The 21,385-nt window shown below is 47.7% G+C and overlaps 1 protein-coding gene across 4 annotated transcripts in view; it reads left to right on the top strand.

The window, feature by feature from the left end:
• The first annotated feature begins 1,921 nt into the window (after window positions 1–1,921).
• LOC140502738 (uncharacterized) overlaps window positions 1,922–21,385 on the top strand; it is a 28,259-nt gene continuing 8,795 nt past the window's right edge. Inside the window, exons 1-5 of one of the 4 annotated variants that reach the window (XM_072606690.1) lie at window positions 1,922–2,209; window positions 2,662–2,741; window positions 6,670–6,796; window positions 16,776–16,871; window positions 21,186–21,374. In XM_072606690.1, the coding sequence (XP_072462791.1) occupies window positions 2,706–2,741; window positions 6,670–6,796; window positions 16,776–16,871; window positions 21,186–21,374 (448 nt within the window). In that variant the 5' untranslated portion in view covers window positions 1,922–2,209; window positions 2,662–2,705. Of the gene's footprint in view, window positions 2,210–2,661; window positions 2,742–6,669; window positions 6,797–9,784; window positions 16,872–21,185; window positions 21,375–21,385 lie in introns of those variants that run through there. The other 3 variants (XM_072606694.1, XM_072606691.1, XM_072606692.1) reach the window with 3 other exon arrangements.

A 21,385-nucleotide genomic window follows, 5' to 3' on the forward strand; every position in this document is an offset into this window, starting at 1 on the left:
AAGCCATTCTGCTCCAATTCTTAAAATTTAGAACTGGTTTGTTAATACTACATATCTGCCCTAAAGCTTATTTCATGGACTATTACTTAAATTTTATGGAGCCATACACTTAAAAGAATTGAAAGAGACCTTAGAGCTTACCTACTTTACCCATCTTTTTTTTACTGATGAATGTCAGAGAGGTCTAGAGGCTTGTCCAAGGTCACACAAGGAATCAGCGCTGAGACTAGAACTCACCTCCCTTCGCTCTGCAGACAGTGTCTGGGATGCACCACACTATTGCCTTGACTGTTATTTACAAGTATTAATAGACATACATGTATAGAATCAGGTTGGCAGTGAGAAGAGCCCTAGACTTGAAGTCAAGGATACTTGCTTCTCAGAACTTTAGGAAAGTCTCTAAGGCTCTAGATTAGAGATGGGTTGAAATGTGGGTTGGTGGACAAAATCATAGGCCCTTGACTTATTTCTGTAAAGAAAATGTGTTCAATTTGTTGAATTGCAATTGGGTAATAACATTTTAAAATGTATTTAAAAAAAAAAAAGTGATGTTCAGTTAGTCCAATGATTCTAAAATTTTATCTCCTTGATGCGCTTTCCAGGTCAGTTGTTTTGGTTATGAGGTATTTTACACATTTCCCACCTCCCCCCTCAGTTTTCTCAGCTGTTTAACTTTGTCTTAATATGTTTTGTTGTCTCCCAAAGCTATTGGCTTCTTTTTGGTTCATTCAAATTTTCAGCAAGTTTGTTTCTTGGGAAAAGGTCTGGTGCCTCCTGTGCCATTTTTTTCTGTATTTATAAAAAACATTTTTTAAACTCTCCAAGAACACACCAAACCTCTTGCTTCATCTCCTTTAGGAATGGTGTTGCTATTAGAAGTTGGGGGGCCATTCCTGTCTTCTGCATTCAGTCAGGACTGGTCCCCCCAACACAAAAGCTCCTTGCAGGGTTGTTTTGGGGGTTCTTTTTTGACGCATTCTTCTAGTCTGCTTCCTGACTTCAGACTTGATCTTAGGGCTGGGCTCTGCCAGCTTCTGCTCCTCTCACTGCTTTACTGGGCGCCCAGGGTTTTAGGGACAGGCCGGAGATGAAGGGGTCTGAGCCAGACCAGTTTGTCTGTCGCTCCTCTGGACTGAGGTCTGCTGCCCGTCACCTCCGCAGAAGCGGCCTGGAGCGCCCTTTTGGTGTGGTCACTGGGCCTTTGCCTGCCCCCAGACCCGGAGTCACCCCGGAGCGCCAGCCGCTTCTTGGACACCAGGATGGGGCAGCCCCCCACTCGTGGTGCCGCCTCCTTTCACATGGGATGCTACCTTCTTGGGTGTTGGGCCCCTGGGTGTCCCTTCCCCCCCCAGGCCGGGCTCTGGGTGCCCCCCCCAGGCTGGGCCCCTGGGTGCCACCTCTCCCCAGGCCGGGCCCCTGGGTGCCACCTCCCCCCCCCAGGCCGGGCCCCTGGGTGCCACCCCCCGACAGGACGGACGCCTCAGAACCTCAGGGCCCGGGGGAGCGGTTGGAAGATGTTCGCTTATAAGCTTCCATAACCGGGGATCCCCCTCCCCCTCCTGAGGCCTGGCAGGGCAGGGCACTTCACCCACAATTTTGGGGGGCAGAGGTGACGCCCCTGGCCCGACTTGGGCCCTCCCAGGAACAGGCGCCGTGGGTGGGAGGGCAAGCACTGAGGTGCCCAGCCTCCACTTCCCAGGGGAGATAGGAAAGCCGAGGGACCCAGTCTTGCGCATGCGCCCAGCTCGCCCGCGCCGCCGCACTACATTTCCCAGAAGGCGTTGCGCTTCTAGGACTCGACGTAAGTCAGACTGAATCAGTTGCCTTGAAAATGGCAGCACGTTTGACCCTTAGAGGGGCAAGGATTGGAGGGTGCGCCTCACGTGACTTCCGCTTCCTCCTTGTGCCCCTCCCCCTCCGATTCTTGCTGTCGCCCTGTTCAGCCTGGGTTCCACTGGGCCAGCAGTGCAGCGGGGCGGGGAAGGCGGAGGGGCCCTGGGTCCGAGCCTCCTCCCCTCCAGCGGGGCGCCTCCCCGGGGCCTCCTTCGTAGCCACGCCCCCTGCCTGTCCTCCATGCTCCCCTCCCCCGTGGTGTAAACAGTAGGCTCCCTATAAATGTTCCTTCCCGCGCTCACCTCCCGCTTGTGGAGCCGCCCCCTAGGGTCCTCGCCCGCAGTCGGCCTCCCGGCCGCCACCCGCCACGTCTAGGGTAAAAGGCTGGCCCCTCAGGCGGTCCTTTAAAGTTCCCCCCTGCCCTTTGGGCCTTCTTTCTTGTCCTTGCTCGCTGCTTCCAAGCCTCTGTGCATTTGCTCACGCTATGCCAGGAAGGTCTCCTTTCTCCATCTTTGCCCTTCAAATCTCAGCTCAAGGCTTAGCTCTTCCGAGAACCCTTTTTCCTGCCTGACCCCTGATCTTCAGCTTTATCTCCCCCCACCCCCGACCCTGTCTGGGCCACCTTAATGACAGCCCGCTGTTGGAGGCTGGGGTCCATGCAGCTCTCCTACCTTGGAGGTCCTTGAGGGCTGGTTTTGCAGCCTGGCAGCCGCCCAGACCTTTGCCCAGAGTGGGCAGCGAGCCCTGGGTGGGGGGCGGGATGGCCAAGCCCAGGGGGCCGCTGGCAGGCGGGATGAGCTCCTCTCACCGTGTGGTTTTCCTCTCCAGCCGCCTCTCACCGCTCAAGAGAAGCGAGCTTTGTGGGAATAGCAATGGCCCCTTTGTGTCCCAGATCCAGAGCCCCAGAGGTGAGTCAGGGGTGGGGGGAACCTGGACTCTGCGGATGACTTAGAGGTCAAAGATGAAAAGAGATGTGAGATGTGCAGGGAACACCGTGCAGTTCTCAGGCTAGTCTGATGCTACAATGTTACAATTCTCGGGCTAGTCTGATGCTACAATGTTACAAAAGCTCGTTTGCTCCTGAGAAAACTCAGGATGTTGCAATCCATCAATGAAGCTGTTTTTATGATTCCTGGGCTAGTGTATGTTGCCTGGCTATGGCTTGGTGGTGGACAGGAGGATTTCCTGGAGATTCCTGTCCTCCAAGCCTCATGTCTGTCTGCATCAGTTAATAAAGGATTGACCAGATTCCTCCCAAACTTCTCATTCATTTCTTTTGGCACAGTAACATTCTATTTCATTTGTGTACCTAGTTTGTTTTCCATTTCGCAGGAGGAGGACGCCCTTTTAATTTCCAGTTTTTGACTCTTACCAAAGGAGTTGCCATAAACATTTCTGTGCCTCGGGGTCCTTCCCTCTTTCTTTGATCTCATTAGGGTGCAGGCCTCATGCCAGTCTTGTTGGATCCAAGGGAATGCATGCTTCAGTAAACAGTTTTGGGGCACAGTTTCCAATTTGTTCCCTCATAGCCAATTGCTTTCCAGAATGGCTGATGCAATGCAGCCCCTCTAATGTTTGTCATGCTTTGTCCACCTGATGGTTTCAGTGTAGAACCTTGTGGTGATTCTTGATCCCTGAACCTGCAAGGCAACCTTGTTCTTCTGTGACAGTTAATGTCAGGTGAGGCTCAGCGAAGTGTCCTGGGCATTTAGTTCTCCAAGGTCCAAATGCCAGAGGGATTTTCTAGGGCTGACCCATGAGAGTGCATCAATCCCACCAAGCACAGAACATTACAGGGCCTCTTCTCTGAGATGCAAGATGATTCCCTGAGATGGCTGGGCCCACTGGAAAAAGAGGCTGCAGGTGGGGGTGTGGGGTGTGGAGGCAGCGCCTTGGTTTGGTGCATCAGGGCTGCTTTTTGACAAGGTGCTGCGGAAGGGCAAAGAATGAAATGAGATCAGGAGAATGAGCTGAAGTGAACGTGGGCAGTGATGACATGCTTTGGGTGACACTCAGCTAGCTTTCTGAGATGAATCTGTTGTTATCAAGTTTGTCACCAAAACCACAAGTGTCCCCCCACAAAAAACAGGAAGAAGGATTTTATTGAAACAGAATTTCTGTCCTGTATAGGTGTAAAAAGTGCCTCGAACTTGTGGAAACAGAGTTGCCCCATATGTTGGTGCTCCCTTCTTAAAGGCTTTCACAAACCCATCTGTTGTACACAGGTGTTCTCCTGGTGGTGCCATCTGGTTCCACGTCTTGTAATATGGCAGGTTCAGTATTAGGGTTCCAAGGTGGGCATGACCCAGGGTGACATCAGTGGTGGTGACCCCCAAAAAGCTGTGACTTAAGGGTTATCAAGGAAAGATTGACTTGGCATTTTCTAAGTGCCTTCTATGTGCCAGGCATGTGTCTAGCATGAATGGTGGCTTCTAGGGTGGACAGCACCACTGCTTCCCTGGCCCCCATGACATGGAAGAAGAATTAGTAGAGGGCATCCCTCAATGCCTTGGGCAGATCCTGTGAGTAAGGTTTCTGGGAGAACCCAGATGAGTTATTGAGGCATCTGTGGGGCTGGAGTGGGCTCTGCTTGGGAAGAGAGATCTCAAAGCAGTGGATGAAATGGCAGCCTGGCAGCAGGTAGAATGGACTCTGGTGGTGGGGAGCTGCCCAGCACCAGAGGGCTTCAAACAGAGCCTGGATGAAGATGTTCTTAGCCATGACGTCTTGACTCCGGAGCCAGAAAGGCCCTTGGACACCTTCCCATTCAGCCTTCTCATTTCGTAGATGTGCAATGGGTGCTCAGAGGGGTGAAGCGACTTAGCCATAGTCTCACAGGGATCCAGCATTTGAATTCATTGCCTCCTGTCTTCAGTTCTGGACAGGGTCTGATAACACGTGCAAATATGTGTTGAAGCATAGAAGTGACAGGTCAGCTTCTGAGAGTGCTGCTGCCCAGCTGCCCAGAATATGTGGGCATAAAGGGAGATGGGCCTTGCAGGGTTTGCTGTAGGAAGCAATTAGTCTGACACTGGGTGTTTAAGAACAAATTCTAAGCAATTGAATTTATTTAATAGGAAGATACTCAGTTGTTGGTGGAGATTCGTCAGGGTTTGTGAGCTCCCTGTTGTGGGTATTCTTTCATCAGTGCAGATTGCTGCCCATTTCTTCCTGTTCCTCCTATGGGTTTTCCCAGAAGAGTTCACCCACAGGCATTGGATTCCAGTTACCCTCTACCCCTCTTCTTCTTCTGTCATTTGTTTCTTTGATGACATCCTAGGTCCAATTCTGTGTTTATGAAGTGGTGCTTTTTTTCCATCCTTGGAGTGATCTTCAACCTCTGTTCTGGAGAAACTATTCTTTATTTCACCATCCTTCCAGATACCTGGAAGAATGGAGTAGGGACACTGGCCCATCCCTAGAGCTCCCCGACAGTCTCTCCACGTGGAAGAGACTAGGAGAGTCATGATGACCGAGAGATGCTGGAACCTGTGAGGGCCAATAGCCTGTTTTGGGGAAGGACTTCTGAGGGCCTTAGACATCCTCGCCCTCATTCTCTCTTTGGCTGCTCCCTCTATCCTTTGAGGCCAACACATGGCCCCAGGAGAGCAGGTCTTTGACTCTTTTCTAATTTAGGAGAGGTTGGCCAGGATAGGACAGTGAGCCTGTCCAGCCTAACAGGAACTGGGATGAGGAGACTGAAGTGAAAAAGGCGTGAGCGTTCGAAGCTGCTAGGGGAGCTGTGTGTACTTTTGTTCTTGCCTTAGCTTTGAAATGGACGTCCCTCTCTGAAATTCGGGAGAAATAACCCAAACTCTGACAGGGAGCTGTGTATCAGTGCCCAGCTTCAGGAATGAAGAGCGCAGAGCATACTCGGGACACAGTGATTCAGCTATGTTCAGTCGAGAAGGCTGGGGCCATTAGAAGAATTCATGTGACCCATAGGCAGTCTCCCATCTCTCCCTTTGGTCAGTCCTTTGCAGTGAGACTGCCCAAGGGAGCAGTAGGTATGAGGCTGTCACTCCTCTCATGCTGTAAGGTCAGACCAGGTACCTTTTTCATCCTTAGGGCTCCCTGTGTAAATCTTTGAGCCACAGTCTTTGGAGTGGTCCCGGATCCAACTTAGGTGGCTCTGCCACCATTCACACCTCACAACTCATAGAGAATCCCTCTCTGGAGTGTGATAGCTGATGGTAATGCATGTATCTCATTGTGAGATGTTATGAAGTGGAAGCCAGTTTAGGGGAGTCAGAGTAAAGCTTATGACTCGGTCACATAACTCTGGGGAGATGGATATGGAGCAGGAGTCAGCTTTTTTTGTTTAGTGAAAAGAGCTGGGAACTGGGAGTGGGTGAGAAGACCTGGGTTTGAGACAGCTCAGATACTAGCTGTGTGGCCATGAGTTTAACATTTATCTCTCCTAGGCTTAGTCTTTGTCTCTGTAAAATAGGATTAACACACGGCTTGCAGCACAAGTAGGAGAAAACCCAAACGTGGAGCATGATAGGATTGCAGAAACTTGGGGGCCTTAGAGAGCACCCAGTCCAAACCCTTTATCTACAGAGAGGTTACACATCCTTGGTCACAGGATTAGGTTGTTGCCCTCAGGTCCTTTGACTTCAAAGCCTTCCCTCTCTCTGCTGCACCATGTTGATCCACAGCGATGATTGCTTTGCTATGTGATAATATGGTCTGAAGCTGTTCCCTTGGCCCGTGGTGAAGCCAGACCCCTGAGAACAAGCCTCTGCATGCTCTCTGGCCCCTTGCCCTGGACCTTCAGGGCCATTTGAGGCCCAGACACAGGACAAGCACAAATAAAGCCCTTTGGTATTTCAGGAATCAGTGACCTTCCATGATGTGGCGGTGGTCTTCACACAGGAACAGTGGGGGTACCTGGACGCTTCTCAGAGGGAGCTGTACCGGGATGTGATGCTGGAGAACTACAGGAACCTGGTCTGCCTGGGTGAGGAAGGCTTCTTCCTGTGACTCAGGCTCTGTTTCCTTTCCCCTCCCCAGCCCCAGAAGGGTCTTTGTCTCTTTTGGTAAAAGCCCTTTGGCCTCTGAGGGCCCACAGGTGACTGTGTGACATGATTTGGGCCCAGGGAGTCCCTCCCTCAGTCTTAGACAATATGGCAGACACTGTGCTTGGTGCCTGGGGTGGGGGGGGTTAACTTCTGCTAAGTCAATACTGATCATTTCTAGGGTGGGGCTGGGAGGAGATACTAGCACCTTGTGGGGGTAAGTGTGGGAGGTCCTGCACTGAGCCTTAGAGGGATCCTGCCAAGTGTAGAAGGGAGAGAGGCATGGAGCCTGGGGAAGGATGGAGGCCAATAGACCATCAAGTGGAGGACTTTGTCTTTAGTCCTAGTAAAGAGGACCAAAATGATATCACTATGTACAGTGTGTCTGCCTATGGCTAATCAGAAGACTCTATGAGCTCAGAAGACTCTACCACAGCTCAGGCATAAATGGCCCATGTGAACATTTGGAGTGGAGATGTCTCTAAATGTTTGCATCTCATGTTTCTTTTGAGCTACTTCAATTCTGTTTTGCTCATACAGCACCGCCCCTTCTCTAATGTGGGCATACCATGCTGAGTAGTCCTGTGCCAGTGTCTCCCATGTTGCACAGTCAATTCCAGACTTCTTCATAGACCTTGAGAGTGTCCCTGTATTGCTTCTTCTGACCACCCTGTGAGCCCCTGCCTTGCGTAAGTTAAATAATCTTTTAGGCAAATGTAAGTTTGGCATTTGAACAACTTGGCCAGCCTATTGGAATTGGGTTCTCTGCAGTAGAATTTGAATCTTTGACAGTTTAGTTTGATGTCTGGTATCTTATCCTGCCAGGTGATCTTCAGAATCTTCTTAAGTGCAATGCCAACGTGATATTCACAGTGCCTACAGGGGCTATGAATATGTCGGCATAATTCTGAATCACAAAATATAACTCCCTATATGGAAGGCAGAACCAGAATATTTATTCAAACACCAGAAAGCCAAATTCCTCATAGTGACATGGAAATCTACACACAGTAACAATGGAGAGGGCAACACCATCCCCAAGCCTTCCCCCTTCTAGGACCTTACCACAAACGACACTCACAGCTTGCTGCCTGCTTCCTCTCTCTCCCTCAACTCTAACTACTATGTGCAACTTCCTCTCAGCTCTGCTCCACCCTTCCTGCTCCACCTGTTCAGCAAGCTCTTAGCACCATAAACTCATATAACTCAGGCTTCCTTGTGACTTAAGCAAGTCACATGGCCCTATTAATGGATAGGAAAGATCTTTCCATTAGGCAAAAATACATCGACAATTTAAACAGAAGTGATTCAGTTTTCTGGCATGACACTGGTAGACTGTTCAGGTTTCACAGGGATACAACAATGAGGTCAGCATCATGACTCTGTAGACCTTCAGTTTGATAGTCAGTCTAATGCCTCTTCTCTCCCACACTTTCCTTTGGAACCTCCCAAACTCTGAGCTAGCTCTGGCAGTGTGTGCATGAACCATATTATCAGTGTGTATATCCCTGGAAAGTATACTGATGAGGTAAGTGAACTTCTCCACAGCATTCAAAACTTCTCCATTTGCTGTAATTGATGGTTCTATGTATGGATGGTGTGGTGCTGGCTGATGGAGCACCTGTGTTTTCCTGGTGTTAATTATTAGGCCAGAATTAGCACAGGCAGCAGAGAATTGATCCATGCTTTGTTGCATCTCAGCTTTGGAGGCTGCACTGAGTGCACAATCATCTGCAAACAGAAAATCACACCCCAACATTCCATCCACTTTTGTCTTGGCTCATAGTCTTTTCCACTCTTGCCCTAAATGCATGTGCAGTAGTTGCTCTTGATGTTCGTCCTTTGACAACATGGCTGAAAACATCATGCTAAAAAGCATGGGAGCAAGCACACAGCCCTGTTTCACTCCACTGGTGACTGGGAAGGCACAAGAGCATTGTCCACTCTCCAGAGCCTGGGCCAGCATGCAGTCATGAAATTGAAGTACAATGCTGATGAACTTCTCTGGGCATGATCTTCCACAAGGCCTCATGACTAAGAGTGTCAAAGATCTGCGAACGTTGTATACAGATCTCTATTCTACTCCTGGCATTTCCCCTGGGGTTGACATCATATCAACAGTTCCTCAGCCCTTTCTGAAGCCACCCTGGCTTTCAGGTAGATGACTGTCTTCCAGGTGAAGGATCAGCCCGTTAAGGAGGACTTTGGCAAGAATCTTCCTGGCAGTGACTAAGGGAGAGATCCCCCTATGATTGTCACAGGACAATCTATTTCTCTTTCCTTATTAGAGATGGAAAGTGGAGGCATCCTTGAATGCTGGGGGAATAGCCTCCTCTTAGCACACAGAGAAGTTGCTTTTAACTCTGGAGGCCCCAGGAACCCCATGGAGCTCCCAGAGCAGACCCAGAGGTCTGGCCAGCACTTGATGGGTTTTACTTTGACAACCTCTGGGGAGGAGGGATAGGGAAGTGAGAACATGGAGGCCATTGTAGCAGTGCAGGAGAGAGGTGACAGTGGCCTAGAGTGAGTGGAGAGAAGAAGATGAATGGCAGAGCTGTGGAAACAAAATCGCCAACATTTGGAAGCTACTTGGATGTGTAGAAACAGAGTTCATCACTCAACTTTGATTAGGTGCCTACTGTGTGCCAGGTGCTGTGGGATTCAGATAGTGCTGGGGATACAAAAAGAGGTAAAAGGCAGTGCCTGCCCTCAGGGAGCTCACAGTCTGATGAAGGAGACAAAAAGCACACAAAATCATCCGAACTCAATACAGTCTAAATAGGAAAGGGAGCATACTAGAAGAAAGAGAAAACATCCTGCAGAAGGTGAGGTTCGATTGGGACTTAAAGGAAGGTCAGTAGGTAGAGCAGAGGAGGGAGTGTCTTTCAGGCAAGGGACTGCCAGGGAGGAGGCTGGAGGTAGTGGGGAGGGGGGGGGGGAAGGTGTAAGAAAGTTGGGAAAGCCAGACAAAGCATTTTGTACTTCATTCTGGAGGCCAGAGGGAACTTCTGGAGTATATTGAGCAGGGAGGTGACATGATCAGACCTGGTTTGAGGACAGTCACTTTGGTGACTGAATGGAGAATGAACTGTAGTGGGGAGAGTCTCGAGGCAGGCAGGCCCACCAGGAACTACTTCAGTAATCCAGACATGATTAGGGCCTGTGCTTCTCCACGGAGCTCCAGTCCTACATCACCAGTCGTGGGCTAGTATCAGAGGAGAGAGGGAGTGCATTTGAGAGGTGCTGCAGAAGTGAAGTTGACAGACATTTGCACCCTATTGGATCTGGGGATTAAGAGAGGGAAGAGTCCTGGATGACTCCTAGGTTGTGAGTCTGAGGGAGTGGGAGATAGTGATGCCTGCTGCATTTCCCAGTGGCCATACCCTGGTCAAACCATCTAGGCAGAAGGGCAATCGCAGGGAAGAAAAGAGGTGGGGAAAGTGTAGGGGTTCTGCTTTGGATGTGTTGAGTTGAAGACGTCTATTGGACATTCAGTTTAAGATGTACAAGGTAAGAGGCAGTTGGAGAGGTGAAGTAGGAGGAAGCTTAGGGCTGGATAAATAGATAAGAGAATCATCTGCATAGCGGTGAGAATTGTATTCAAGGGACCTGTCAAGGTCATCCAGTGAAGTAGGTTAGAAGAAGAAAAGACAGTGAAGTCTGGAGGAGAGTTCAGCAAAGGAGATGGAAGGTCATAGACCAGGTGGTCCCCAGAACAGACAAGTCAAGTGTTGTTTCCATTAGAATCCTAAGAGGAACATGGTCCTCGCCAAAGAAATCTTGAAGTTGGAAAGAGGGGAAGCTTTTCTGGGGGACAGATAGTCTCAGTTTTGAACATGTTGAGTTTGAGATGCCAATGGGACGCTTAGCTGGAAATATCCCATCATATGGTGATGTAGGAATAGAGCTCCATTTAGAGGTCAGTGGTGGATACAGAAAGATTGGGAGATGAGAGTTGGGTCCATGGGAGCTAATGAGGGAGTGTAGGGAGAAGTGAAGATCTAAGAGAAAACCTTGGAGTGCTGCAGTGGGTAGAACCCTGAGTCTGGAGTCAGGAAGACTTGAGTTCAAATCCAGCCTCAGACACTTCCTAGCTGCTGGACCCTGGGCAAATCGTTTCACCCTGTTTTCCTCAGTTTCTTCATCTATAAAATGAGTTAGAGAAGAGCATGGCAAACCACTCCAGTATCTTTGACAAGAATACCCCAAATGGGGTCAAGAAGAGTTGGACCCAACTGAAAAATGACTGAACAACGACTCCCTTATGTTAGGAGGTGGAAATATGGTGCCCTCCACAGGGTGATGGCACAGGGAAGTTGGAGAGAGGAGCAAGGTGGGGCAGAGACGATGAGTTCAGTTTTGGATGCCTACTAGACATGTAGTTTGAAACGTCTAAAAGGCAACTGGGGATATGAAACTGGAAGTTAGTGGAGAAGAGATAGCCTCACATGTAGCTGGATATATTGTTCTGGGATGATTTGCATAGAGATCATTGAACCAAAGAGAACTGATCAGGTGGAGATCCTCTGGAGGGAGAAGACTACCCAGGACAGGATCTAGCAAAGAGGCTGAGGAGTGGTCAGAGAGGGAGGAGATGGGGATGCAGAAAGGATCAAGAAGAGGCTGTGAGATTTGGCAAGGAGCCAGACTGCAGAGGGTTGAGGAGAGTTGGAGTAGAGGAAGTGGAGGCCAGGAGGGTAAGTGGCTGATTCGAGGAGTTTAACAGAGAAGGGGAACATAGCTCTATGGAGGATTCAGGGAAGATTTGTATCAGGTGACAGACATGTCTGTGGGCAGGCAAAGGGAAGAACTAGTAGGGTTAGGGATAGATTGAAGATTTGGAGGCAGGGGATACTAATGGGGGCCATTCTCTGGAGAAGCAGGAAGGGGAGGGATCCAAGCTGTGTGTAGAATTATTCTCCTAGTTTTTCTTTGCTGGAGATAATGACACATGGGAGAGGAAGATGGAGCTTATGACTGTGGGCCACAAAAATATATATTCTGCAGAAAAAACCACTGAGGCAGAATTCTGAGCCAATAACCATTTGTTTAAGGACAGAGTCCACTTTAATGAATGGGACCTCTGATCTGCCTCATGATTTGAGATGCCTCCTTTCTGCAGGGTCTTAGTTTTATAGCTCTGGACCCCCAGATGATACAGATGGAGCAGTGGCAAATACAGACTCTCATCGGTTGATAGGCCTGTACCTTGATTCTCCACAAGGGCTGGAGCTGATGCATTTACATGGGCATTCACAGGATGGACTAAGTGGGCCTAGGATGGTTGCCTCCTCACATTGGGCAATAGAGGGAAGGGAAAAAATAGATGGGGGACTTTCTCCATCGTTAGGTCATCTCTGCCACACATGGCTTGTTCACAATGAGTAGGCCCCCCATCCCCCCGCAGAAAAAGGTGGAGGTCCCGAGGTTTCAATCATGCTGTCTTTGTAGGCCAGAAGCGAAGAGGTCTTCTAGTCTGCATTCTGAGATTGGGCAAGTGAACTTACAACTTGTAGTTTAAAATTTTAGGGCCAAATACAAGAAAGGCTGCATCTAAACCTACCTCATTATCTCCAAATATAAGAGCTATCTATCCAGCCTTCTCTAATTAGAAGATAAACACACATACACATTAATACTAGCTGATTAAGCTGACTAAATGTATATTTGTAGGCAAACAGAAATAATCACTACCCCTATGGATTCACACTAAACTGATCATACTGGTCAGAATAAAATAGGCAATAAAAGTCCTAGCCCTAATGCCTTGGTTTGAGGTGGGGTCCTTCACTGACATTGTGGGGAGCGGGCTATGGGAGGCTTGAGTGGAGAAGGGGAGATGTAGAGCAACTGCTTAGAAAAGCGGGGTGACCAGTAGGCTAGGAAGGAGCAGAAGGCTTCTCGTTCTCAGTTTGCTTTAGTGATGATCTTCAGTCTCAGGTAGCTTTAGGGTCAGCTGTGGTGTTAGATACAGAGTTCCAACCCTAATGCTGGGGTGCCCAAGAGGCCCATATGTGAGCTCCTACTGGCTGTGTCCCCCCATTGCCAGGGGTCCGAGTTCCTTTTAATTTGACGCTTAGCCTCAAGTAGCTTTTATAAAGGAATCTTTACTTCAAAGCTGTAGCAAGAGTCAGGCATGGCATTTCTCTCCCATCCCTACAGGGTACACTCTCCCTTGTACCACTTCAGTCTCTCTCTTTAGCCTGGTATTGGTCCCACCAAGTTCGTGTCCAAGGGTGGCATGGAGTCCTTTCCTTTGCCTCTGCAGAAGTACGCCTAAATTTTGGACCCCAGATTCCTAAGGGTCCCTTCCCCATAGTTGGAGGGTCCACTCTCCATCTATAGAATAAAAAGTCCAAGAAGGCCCCAGGTCCATTGATTGGAGGTCCAGACACCTTGTAGAGGTAGCCTGGCCCCCAGGTTCCACATTCTCTCCAGCTCTCATGCCCCAGAGGGACAGATGTCACAGGAACAAGCTTCCACCAAACTGATCAGCGTTTGGAAAAATGCTGACATCCTCTGCCTCATTCTCTGATCCCGTCTTGCCCCACTTGTCCTTCATCATCTGTCAGCATTCACTCTGGGGACTTTGGGCTCATGATTCTTCCCTTTTCAGTTTTGGTCGCTGCTGAGTACTTTGTGTTCCTGATGCTGCTTCCTTGACTCTGCATCAGTTCATGTTGGTTTTCCCAGGCTTCTCTGGACTCATCATATGTTATTTCAGACATTCCAGAAATGTCCCATTCTGTTCCCCCATGTATGAGCAGCTCCTTTGTTTTTGACCCTCTGCTCCCACAGAATCTGCTACAAGTATTTTGGTGCACACGGAGCCTTTCTTTTTCATCTGTGACCTCGCTGAGTGGTGTTCCTGGCTCTGTGGTCTCTGATGTTTTGTCCATTCTGGCCCCTTTCTTTGCATCAGTGCTCCTGCAGTGTCTAAGTGGGCTTGTTATTATGCAGCCTCTTAAGCATCAACTGGACCCATCTTTTGTCTCCTTTGCTTGAGAGGAAGCCTCAGAGCTGACTGGATTTGCATTCTCTTATTATTAGTGATTTGGACCATGCGTTCACAAAGTGGTTAGTAGTTTACCTGTTGAGTTCTCTTGCAACACAATCAGTTTGTCTTTCAGGTCTACTGGATTTTGTGCTGTCTACAAGTGTACGCATGTTCCATGTGCCAATGGTGAGTGGAATCATCTTTGTAGATGTTTTTGTGTTTTGACCACAGGGCCTTAGTAATCAGGCCAGGGTTGGGGAAGCAGGCAATGTTTAGGGCACCTTTTCTAGCCCCCTTCCTCACACCAGGATGTGAGCAGTGTGATCCTTAAAAGGCTCAGATACCTAGGGTGGCTATCGAGCCCTATTGCTTCTTCCAGTGAAAAATGACCCTGTGGCCTGGGCCACCTGTGTGCAGGGTTGTGACTACAGCTCCCAGTGTATGCACACCTGCTGCTTCATCACTTGCCTGTTGCCACAGGACTTTGAGGCATAATAGTAAAATGGTGTGGGTGATGTCCTTTGATTCATGCATGAATTGGATTTAAGTGAGGCAGAGTTGCATGAAGTTGTCAGCCTCACTCTCTCCTCCAGAGTCATCATAGTCCAGTGGCAGGACAGAGTCAAGATAGCTGTCGACGGCTCAGGATGCAATGGATGACCTTGTCATCTTCGGTGTCTAACCAAGCTCTAAGCACTCCAGATCGCCTGCTTCATCTGCCTTCATGGCAGTTGGAACAAATGGTTCTCCTCCACCCATTCTACCAGATGAAGTCTTCACATGCTTGGGGTAGACACCCCGCTAACTCACCAATGGGTTTGAGACCCCTTGGTTGCCCTCACCCTGGTTTGGCTTGTCTGCCAAAATGGTTTACTGAGGTGTGGCTGCTGCACATGCTGGAGCTTCTTTGAGCCACACGTGTGAGTTGGGTGGAAGAGGTGGACACCAAAGGTGGAAAGAGTCCAGAAAAGGGCTCAGCAGCCATCACACCAAGGTACTGGTCCTTCCTGAACACACCCTACACCCTTTTTAGCATGATGTTTTCAGCCATGTTGTCCAATGCTTTCAATGAGGATGAACATGGCATCAAGGTCAACTACTGAGCTGATGGCAAGTTCTTCAATTTGAAAAGGCTACAAGCCAGAACCAAAGTGGAGGGAGTACTGGTGCATGCTTTTCTGTTTGCAGATGATTGTGCACTCATTGCACCCTTGGAAGCTGAGATGCAACAAAGTATGGGTCAATTCTCTGCTGCCTGTGCTTATTTTGGCCTAATAATTAATACCAAGAAAAAACGGGTCAAGAAAAAACATCAGTCACCACCCACCCATCCATACATGGAACCATTGGTTACAACCAATGGAGAAGTTCTGAATGCTGTGGATAAGTTCACTTACCTTGGTAGTGTATGTTCCAGGGATGTACACATTGACAATAAGATTAATGCACGTGTTGCCAGAGCTAGCTCAGTGTTTGGGAGGCTCCAAAGGAAAGTGTGGGAGAGAAGAAGTATTAGACTGACTACCAAACTGGAGGTCTACAGAGACGTTGTGCTGACATTGTTATATGCTTTGAAACATGGATGGTATATCAGTGCCATGCCAGGAAACTGAATCGCTTCCATTTGAACTGTCTTAGGAAGATTCTGAGGATCACCTGGCAGGATAAGGTACCAGACACTGAAGTCTTTGCTTGAGCTGAACTGCCAAGCATTCAAACTATGCTTCCGAGAGCGCAACTCTGATGGGCTGGCCATGTTGTTTGAGTGCAAAGTATATGCTTGCCAAAAAGACTATATTATGGAGAACTTGCATGGGGCAGGTGATCGTATGGTGGTCAGAAGTCATACAAGGACACACTCAAGATCTCTCTCAAGAACTTTGGATTTGACTGTGCAGCATGGGAGACACTGGCACAGGAGCACTCAGCATGGTGTGCCCACATCAGAAAGGGTGCTGTGCTCTATGAGCAAAGCAGAATTGAGACAGCACAAAGGAAATATAGGATGCGCAAATTTGGAGTATCCACCCCAAATATTCCCACAGTATACCTGTGCCCAACCTGTGGTAGAACATTCCAAGCCTGTATTGGTCTGATCAGTCACAGCTGGACACACTGAAACATCACTTTATCATCGTGGTGTCATTTTGGTCCTTTACGAGAATGAAGGACAATAACCCAACCAACCAATGAACCAACCAACCAATGGTTTACGTTGCAGAAATGTGAACTTTTTGTTCCTTTACCTTGAATACTGGTATCTCTCAGAGAATGGCTTTTGGCCTCTGGTGCTTTGACTAGTTTTCTTTATACCTTGGATACCAAACACTTAACTGAGAACTTTGATACCAAAAAATTTATTCCCCTTTCTCTGCTTCCCTTCTGGTCTCCTGTGTACTCACTTTATTTACCAAAGGTTCTTTTGTATCTTGAGGTTTCTTCCATCCTTTGGTTAAGGATGTCCCAGACATAGCTGGGAAAGGTTTCGGATGTGTTTTCTGAAATTTTGATGGTCTGATTTCAAATATTTGGTTCCTCTGTGTACTTTGAATCTCTTGTTGAATGTGGTATATGGAGCTATTTGTCTGGTCAGGGTTAAGGAGGCTTTTAGAACTAGGGATTCTAAAATTTCTGGGAGAAAGTCAGTGTAAAGGGAAAAATGAGTGTATAGGTTTGAAGACAAGGCAACGTCTTCCATTTTGGGAATCATGTGGATTTGCAGGGGTTTTGTCCAACTCAGGGCCTTTTCTCAGCACTGTCTCCTACTGGTGGCTTGTCTCACTGTTGTTCTGTGAGCCTCCCTTGGAAGGACAGATAACTGGTAAGACCTCTTCTCCTGGATTCCACACATAAGAATAGTACTGGACCTGGATGGGACCTTTTATGCCTCCGTCTTTACACTGACCACCATTTCCTTTGGCCAGGAATGGCTGTGTCTAAACCCAAGGTGATTCATCAGCTGGAGCGAGGGGAAGCTCCTTGGAGGCCAGAGAGGGGAGACCCAGGGAGCAGCCATCCAGGTGAGTGAGTGACTGAGCACCAGTCAGGTGAGTCCTTGGGAAGTGCCTGCCGGTGGGGGTTGCCAGGGGAAAGTACTGTGTGAAGGGCTTTATATACCTAAATCCTTTGATCATCACAACAACCCTGTGTGGTAGGTGTTGCTATGATTCTCATTTTACAAATGGGGAAACTGAGGCAGACAATTTAATTGTCATACCCAAGGTCACATAGGCAGTACGTATGAGAGTGGATTTTATCTAAAGTCTCCCAGATATTTGGTCTAGCACTCTCAGTGGCCTCACAAGGAATATGCCCTTCCTGACGCCAGGCCCAGTGTCCTGGGCACTCTGGTGCCCCCAGCAGCCTTTCAGGGCAGTCAGAGAGGTCCCTGTGCAGGACTGGATAGGAGTTTCCCCTCTGTCAGATGCCCAGACCTTGGAGAAGAGCCCAGACAGTCTTCCAGGAAGTCCCTTCATTGTCACCTCTGCAAGTCCAGCTTCCTGACATGTCCAGGAGTGTTACAACCTCCAGCGGGGGTGGCTCACAGGAACCTAGAGGTGGCCTTGGACCATCAAGCTCCACCTTCTCATTTTCGAGGCCGAGCTGGGGTAGTGACTCGTCCACCCTTTGGGTCAGAGCCCCGTGGCCACACCATATCTCTGTTATTGCACATGACCCACCTCCCATTCCTCAGGTTACTCTGGTCTCACCAGAAAGGGGGTGCTGGATCTAAATTCTGTTGTGTCTGTGTATTGTACCTGGAGAACGTCCTTTCCCCAGTTTTTGCCTTGTCTGGTCTGAGGATCCAGTTCGGCGAGTCTATCCCTTTGGGGTTTCATCGTGCTTCTTCCTTATGGCTCAGTGACAGTTTGTTTCATTCATGCATCATGTTTGGTTGGAATGGACCTCCAATTAAAATGCAGTGGGAAAATGGTGACCAGAAGAAAAATACAACGTAATGTTAATTTGTGGTTTTCAGAGTTGGCACGTGACCCTCCTCTGTTGGAGCCTGACTCCACTGCTATTGATAGATCTGCAGGGGGAGTCTTTTGGCCCATATCTGTCATTGTGCCCTGCAGTAGGTTTGCTGGGTCAGAGGTTACTAGCAGTGACTTTTTTTGTCTAATAATATAAACTGATTTCCACATCATTGTCCCTATTCCCACCCCCAGTGTACTGGGTGCACTTGTTTCCCCAAGGGGTCTCTAACCTTGGCGATTTCCATCCATATTTTACCATTCGTGCCAGATTGATGAGTGCGAGGCGATAAATTTCATGGTTGTTTTCATTGTGTATTTGGTATTTTTGATTGGGACTCTTTTTTTTTGAAATAAAGGAATTCCATGTGTGACCCTAATTCCATCCTTCAAGTTGGGCTGCTTACTTGTTGGGGAGTGACTTTCTGTCTTATAGATGGGTAGATTTTTGCTGTGCTCGGAATGTCAAGCTTTTCGTGGAGTGTCTTGATGCAGACTGGTTTTGTTACTTCCATAATTTTCCAGTTCTGTTTGCATTTGTATTTCTGGCAGAGTTTTAAAATGGAGATTTTATAGACAGGCATCCCCGGACATGTGCAGGGCTTAGGGGTGTGGGACCCCAATGAATATGAAAAATCATGAATAACTCTAGGCCTGCTCCAAGCCTTTATTTTTTAAATAATTTTGATCATATTTAATACACAAAATAAGGAAAACCTTTACAAATGTGCAGTTTCTGCATGCTGGAGATTAGCATCTCACATGATGCAGTCTTCGCAGCTGCTGGGGCTGCTGCAGCAAAGTGCTTCATGGATTTCCTTTTCCTATGAAAAGTGCAAGATATAATGAAAATCAGAGGACTAAGTCTGGATGCTAGAGACATAGTAGAAATACTCTCAAAGAGAATATGTAGCCTGAAGATTTTTAGTCCACTGAAACTTTTAATAAAATTTAACTTTATAATCAATTTGGTAAAATAGGTTAATAACATGCAGTATTGGTAAGGGGCCCTCTCTGTGGTCATCAGCATATTTGACCAATGTTATTGGTCATCAGCATATTTGACCAGGATGTTAAGGGGCCCCTGAACTTGTTTTCTTGGGTTTTGCTATTTTCCAGAGATGAAGCTCTGTCTATGAGATTCCCCACTACGTGATACTCTGTGTGAGGTGCTCACCATCCTTTTAAAAAGAAAACTGGCTCCCTTTAACATTTTGTAATTTTCCCTGAAGTTGGAGTCAGGAACCTTGACCTGGACTTTTCAGGCTAGCTTCCCTTTGTTTTTTTCTCTGCTGCCCTTCTGTAATCCTGTACCTCTCTCAGACATCTGCCAGTTCTCTTAAATCGATGAGGAAGCTAAATTAGATCATCCAGTTTTCAGGATGCAAGATGAAAATCATCTGCACTTACTAGCCATCAAGTTCAAGAAGGCATCATGGGGTAGTAAAATTATTGCAACATTTGAAATGGACCAATTAAGAGGTCCGTAGGGTATGTGGAAGGACAACTCTGCAGTAAAGAGCTAAATAGAGGGAGGGAATTCAGTGTTCATGGATGGGGCAGATGACCGAAGTGAGAAGCACTGTGCATGCTTCTAAAATTCATATATTTAATGCAGTGACCAATTGAAAGACTAAGAGATTTCTTCATGGTAATGAATGGGCTTAAAGTTCCATTTATGTAAGAAAGCATATAGGTGGGAATGGCAAAGAAAAATGGAAAAAAAATTCTTTTTTAAAAAAACTTAATTTGTTTTGAGTTTTCAAGAATCACTTCCATAAGTTTTAAATTTTTCTCCCCCTCCCTCCCAGAGAAAGCACGCACTCTTGTATGGATTCTGCATTTACATTCTTATCGAACACATTTTCACATTAGTCATGTTACACAGAAGCATTAAAATGAATGGGAGAAACCATGAGGGCAACCAAACCAAACCTATGCATGACACAAGAGGAGACAGCGTGCTTCATGTTCTTATTCCATAGGCCTTTCTCTGGATTTCGATGCCATTTTGCCTCGAGTCCTTTGGGAATTTTTTTAGGTTCTTGCATTGCTGTGAAGGGCTATGTCTATCGGAAACAGTCCTCGCACCCTGTGGTTGTTACTATGTACAGTGTTCTCCTGGTTCTGTTCATTTCACTCAGCCTCAGTTCATATAAGTGTTTCTAGATTTTTCAGAAGTCCCCCTGTTCATCATTTCTTATCGCACAATAGTATTCCATTACATTCATCTACCACATCTTGTTCAGCCATTTCCCAATGGATGGGCATCCCCTCAGTTTCTAGTTCTTGGCCACCACAAAAAGAGCTGCTTTAAATATTTTTGTATATGTGGGACCTTTTCCCTTTTTTATGATCTCTTTGGGATACAGCCCTAGAAGTGATATTGCTGGGTCAAAGGGTATACACATTTTTGTAGCCCTTTGGGCATAGTTCCAAATTGTTCTCCAGAAAGGTTGGATCAGCTCACCACGCCACCAACTCTCCCACATCTTCTCTAACATTTATCATCTTCCTGTTTGGTCATGTTAGCCAATCTGAGGAAAGAAAATTCTTATGGATCCTGGCATTTATTACTTGCCTCCTTATGTATGTGAGGTATCATGCCTGATCCTAGGGTTACAAAATTCCCCTCAAGGAGCTGCCATATTCTGGGAGGGATGCAGTGTGTATGTGTGTGCACACACATGTGTCTGCATATGTGTGCATCTCTGTATGTGTGTGCATGTCTCTATGTATGCATTTGTGTATGTGTGTCTGCTAAGGGGTAGGTGCCTGCATATTTATGTATGTTCACGTGCAAATAGATACTAATATTAGGAACACGTAGAGCATCAATAGGTGTGGAATGAAGGGCAAATCCAATCCAGGGTCAGTAGAACAGATGGGCCTGGGCAGTGGGTGGGTCAAGAATCCCTGTCCTGCTAGTGGAAGGCATTGGGTGTCATTGCAATCTTCATCTTTGCAATAAGGTCTTCCAGACCAAGTGCAGCTTCTGTGTAATGTGTTCAGGTTTGCACAGCTCTGCATGTGTTATCTGACTTGATTCTCATGATGAACCCTCAGATGCACTGCCCTTATTATCTGGATTTGACAGTTAATGAAACTGAGGCCAAGAGGGGTTAAGGGACTTGCCCAGGGTCACACAGTTAACACATGTCTGAGGCTGGTTTCAAACTCAGGACTTGTTGACTCCAGCTCCAGGTTCTTTGTGCACTGTGTTGCCTAGCTGTGTCTAATCTGGTCTCTTAAAACAGACTGACAGCCTGGGGTGCCTGAGGCCCCATCCACTGGGGGACAGAGACAGGCTGCATCTGCCATTCATTCCTCTCATCTTCCTATCATCGTTCTAAGCAGGAAGAAGACTTAAGAGTGTGAGCTTTGCCAGGACGCTGAGGGGCAGGCCAGTGAGCCCCTCCCCCTTGATGCAGGCATGCTTTCCCTGTTCTCCACCAGTGATGGTCATCCAGCCTTTGCTTGCATATTTCCAGATCCTGGGAGCTGACTCCATGGTAGGGGTGTGGCAAGAAGACCAGGAGGATGGAGGTTAGGAGACT

The sequence above is a fragment of the Notamacropus eugenii genome, chromosome 4 (genome assembly GCF_028372415.1).
Source record: "Notamacropus eugenii isolate mMacEug1 chromosome 4, mMacEug1.pri_v2, whole genome shotgun sequence".
NCBI classification, from domain to species: Eukaryota; Metazoa; Chordata; class Mammalia; order Diprotodontia; family Macropodidae; genus Notamacropus; species Notamacropus eugenii.